The sequence below is a fragment of the Drosophila pseudoobscura genome, chromosome 3, assembly GCF_009870125.1.
Source record: "Drosophila pseudoobscura strain MV-25-SWS-2005 chromosome 3, UCI_Dpse_MV25, whole genome shotgun sequence".
Lineage (NCBI taxonomy): Eukaryota > Metazoa > Arthropoda > Insecta > Diptera > Drosophilidae > Drosophila > Drosophila pseudoobscura.
Genome location: NC_046680.1, coordinates 14,515,760 through 14,519,576, shown reverse-complemented (window position 1 = coordinate 14,519,576; position 3,817 = coordinate 14,515,760). Strand labels below are relative to the sequence as shown.

General features: G+C 49.6%; 1 protein-coding gene across 1 annotated transcript; it reads left to right on the top strand.

Annotated features, from left to right (window-relative positions):
* The first annotated feature begins 1,311 nt into the window (after positions 1-1,311).
* LOC4804688 (seminase) lies at positions 1,312-2,148 on the top strand. Its single transcript, XM_001361170.3, has one exon. It carries the CDS (start codon positions 1,312-1,314, stop codon positions 2,077-2,079), a length of 768 nt encoding a protein of 255 aa, XP_001361207.3. The 3' UTR covers positions 2,080-2,148.
* Positions 2,149-3,817: the final 1,669 nt, after the last annotated feature.

The following is a 3,817-nucleotide window of genomic DNA, read 5'->3' as shown; positions in this document are numbered from 1 at the left end:
CGCCGCGTTCTGATTCGTTTCGCTTTTTGCATGACTTGAGATCATAAAAAAAGAATTCATATTTTTTTCCTCATTTTTTCCTTTCTGTTTTTTTAGGTTTTTCTGTTTTGTCGGTTGCGTATGGGGCAAGAGTGAGCGAGAGTGTTCGAACCGAAGTTTTACGGGCGTTTTTCAGAGTAGAGCTGGTCATAATATTTAACATACGGTCTCTGCTGCTCCCTCTTGGGGTTGCTTTTCATTAGGCTTCTCCTCCATATTCCATATTCGCCTTGAAGTGCTGATGGCTATGCGCCATATTGGCCCGGTCGAAGGGGGACTCCTGAAATGCTGGCAGGGGTAGGGGCTAGTGCGGTCAAGAACATCCACCATCTTGCTTTGCCTCATTTGGTTCGTTATTGCTCATTTCTTTCCCTGAGCTGCCAGATTAATGGGTGCGATAAGGTCGCACTGGCTGGTAGGTGTAACCCAAGCCAAAGTCCCGGCCAAGACCCAAACCCAAGCCCAGACGCCAGGGGGGATCCAAACTCAAGCTCCAGCCATCCTCCAATATGGTAGCAGCCTTCCGCACATCAGTTGGGTTTCCTTTGCCTGCCTTGGAATGCCGTTTTTGGCCAAAATGAAGCCAAAGGGCACCCCCGCCCCGACTCCGACTCAGTCTCTGGCCGTCTTATCTTCCACAGCAGATCTACAGCCAATCCCGCCCAATTCCATGACTCACCTCAAGGAGAGGAGCACAACTTTGGGCTTGATGTGGGTCCGGAAGGTGCTGATGGCAGATAAAAAGTGTTCAGCAATGGAAACTTTCTGTATTTGGGCGTCCTAAAGCCTTCTTTGGGAATGGTAGGTATTTGTAATTCTTTGGCGAGGCAAATGTTTCTGTAAGGCTTTGAGGAACGAGTCTGCAAAACTCATGAACAAATTGGTTTCTCATCATTTGTCATTGCTTAGCTTTGTTTTTGCTTGGAGGTTCCCATAGCTATGAAAAGTCATAAACAAACATGGAATTATCTATTAAATATCTGAACCAATTTGACTCTTATTTGAAATAGTTCTCTGCTTTCACCTCGGTTTGATCTGCTCTTTTATTTATTAATATTTTGTAGTCCCCTCAATGATACACATACCTAATTGGATTGTTATCTATGAACCCCGCAAGGTCCACAGCCGCATGTTGACCTCGAAGAGAACTTTCCACAAATGTGACCCAGTCGCTGCCTGCGTCAAGCCACATCTTGTTTGCACAGCTGCACCGATCTTCCCCGCATATAAACGACAGCTCCGGCACTTGCCGCTCATTTAATTGCTCTAGCCATGAGGTGGCTTTGGTCTGGAGATCTTTCCCTTGTCACTTTCGTGCAGTTGCTCCTCCTGTGGAGAGTGAGCAGCCAGGGTATCCAGCCTCGCATCGTGGGAGGCACCACCACATCCCAGTCGGCGGTGGGTGGGTATGTGGTGAACCTGCGCTATGATGGGACCTTCTACTGCGGCGGTTCCCTGGTGAGCAGGATGTACGTGGTGACGGCGGCCCACTGCGTCAGTGGCTACCAGGCGAGCCGCATGACGGTTCAGGGCGGAGTGAGCAAGCTCTCCCAGACGGGGGTAATACGACGCGTGGCCAGGACCTTTGTGCCCAGCACGTACAGCAGCTCGCGGCTGAATATGGACGTGGCCGTTTTACGGCTGCAGAGCTCCATGACGGGCAACAACATCGCGACGATCCCGCTCTGCTCGGTGCAGTGGAGTCCCGGAGACTACATGCGGGTCTCCGGCTGGGGAACCACGCAATCCGGTAGCTCCCAGCCCTCCAACCAGCTTCGCACCGTGCAGATCCAGCTCATCCGGAAGACCGTCTGCCAGCGGGCCTATCGGTCCCAGGACACGCTGTACGCCTCCACCTTCTGCGCCCGCTCCTCGGGCAAGGACAGCTGCACAGGCGACTCGGGAGGAGGTGTGATCTACAGGAATCAGCTCTGTGGCATCGTCTCCTGGGGCCTAGGCTGCGCCAACGCCAACTATCCTGGCGTCTACACGAGCATCCATCGGGCGCGCAGCTTCATCGTCAGCTCGATGAACAAGTGAGCCCTGAGCTGGGACGGAAGTTGTTACTTTTATTAATAGTTGGTTAAAATATTAATTAAAAATCGTTAAGGTAAAGTGCGCAAGAGTTGACGTGGATGCTGCTGATGCATACTGATGATGAGGAAACCCTTCTTGGCCGGCCCCAAACCGGATGAGCGATGGGCGAATGAAGATATCAGCTACATATCTGCTTTGTGCCCAGGCCGCATGTAAATTGCAACACATCCATGCACATTGGGTGCAGGACTAGGGAATAGTGGAAGAAGATGTTTGTTAGATAACAGATAGATGACAGCTAATTGAAAGAAGTACTCAAAAGAAGGTTTGAAGTAGCTTATAGACAGGTACCCCGAGCCACAGGCAGGCAGATAGAAGATTATAGAAAGGAAGATTCTAATAGGTGGAAGCCAGGAGGGGAACCACTGTGCCCTGGACCACCACCACGCCTTCTACACCACTCCAAGGGCCCTTCATCCGATCCACCGATGAGTGGCCACTTCCGTTTGTTGACTTTGTTTGTCGCGCGCTAATTTAAAGCCTACTGCAAGCTATTTCTACCTTGATTTGCATTGATTAGGCTCTTCCAAGGCTGCCTGTTCCTGTGCCCACAGCGGAAGGAAGCAAGCCACCACCGCCACCGTGGCACGGGTCACTCTGGCCAGGGTAAACTTTCATATCCCGTCGATTGATTGCCTCCAATTTCAGTTAAATTAAGTGCAGTTAAAGCGCCACTTAACACGTGCTCCAGCTGCGGCTGGTCAACGATCTGGCGACAATGAAACGGACCACAGCGGATCGTGCTCATTTGTATAATTGACAAGCCACGGGGATCACAAAGCGGTCTCGTGGAGCTGAGGCGACCCGCTTGTCGAAATGAGCCTATTTAGGTTCAAATTGCAATTAATAAGCTTGCATTATGGCGATTTCCATAACGGCCGCCGGATGGAGGACCGCAAGTGATCTGCAAGTGCGACCAATCGTTGGGAGATTTGTGGCAATTTCTGAAGCATTTCTTGCGGCTAATGAGCTCTTTTTACTCAGCTCAATTGCTGCTATATCAAACATATATGTTAGTTCACAGATATGGGAAATACGGGGTACCCTACGGAATATATGTAGATACTTTCTGTCGTTCCTTTTAAATTGCGGCCAGTAAAAGCACTCAGCTCATATTCAATCAGTCGTGCATTGATTCACGGAACTGGTAACCAAAATAAGGTGCTAATTGATGCGAGGAGGTGGAAAACTCTGACCAATTTCCAGCCAAAAGCTTTTCCCATTGTAAGGACAGACCGACGGACAGATCCACGGCGGCGGGCAATGGCAATTGACAGCCACAAATACACAAATTAGCCAAGGTATGAATGATATGAATGGGCTTGAATAGGTGGAAACAAGCCGGGCTCTACTGCCGCTAATCAGCTGCCTAAATTATTATTATTAAACTCGTTCGTTCGGGCTGGCCAATTATTCTGACAGTTTCTGCTGCTCTTGGACCCCCCCCCAGCCAATCGCAGAAGATTGAATAAAAACTTTTGCCGTGGTCGATGGACAATTGAATTACAATTACTCGCAGTTCCTACAGTGGGAGGCGGAGGCGCATTCTGGCTGGGCAGGGAGACAGGTGCTGAGGTTGCTTATTAGTTTATTACATCAACAACAAATCTGAACGAACGCTAATTAAGACACAAATAATCGAACGTGCCAACACTGAAAGCCAATAATAAGCCATATTGTC

Bases quoted from the DNA above. Each gene is read 5' to 3' on its own strand.
- LOC4804688 (XM_001361170.3), top strand. From the start codon at position 1,312: ATGAGGTGGCTTTGGTCTGGAGATCTTTCCCTTGTCACTTTCGTGCAG.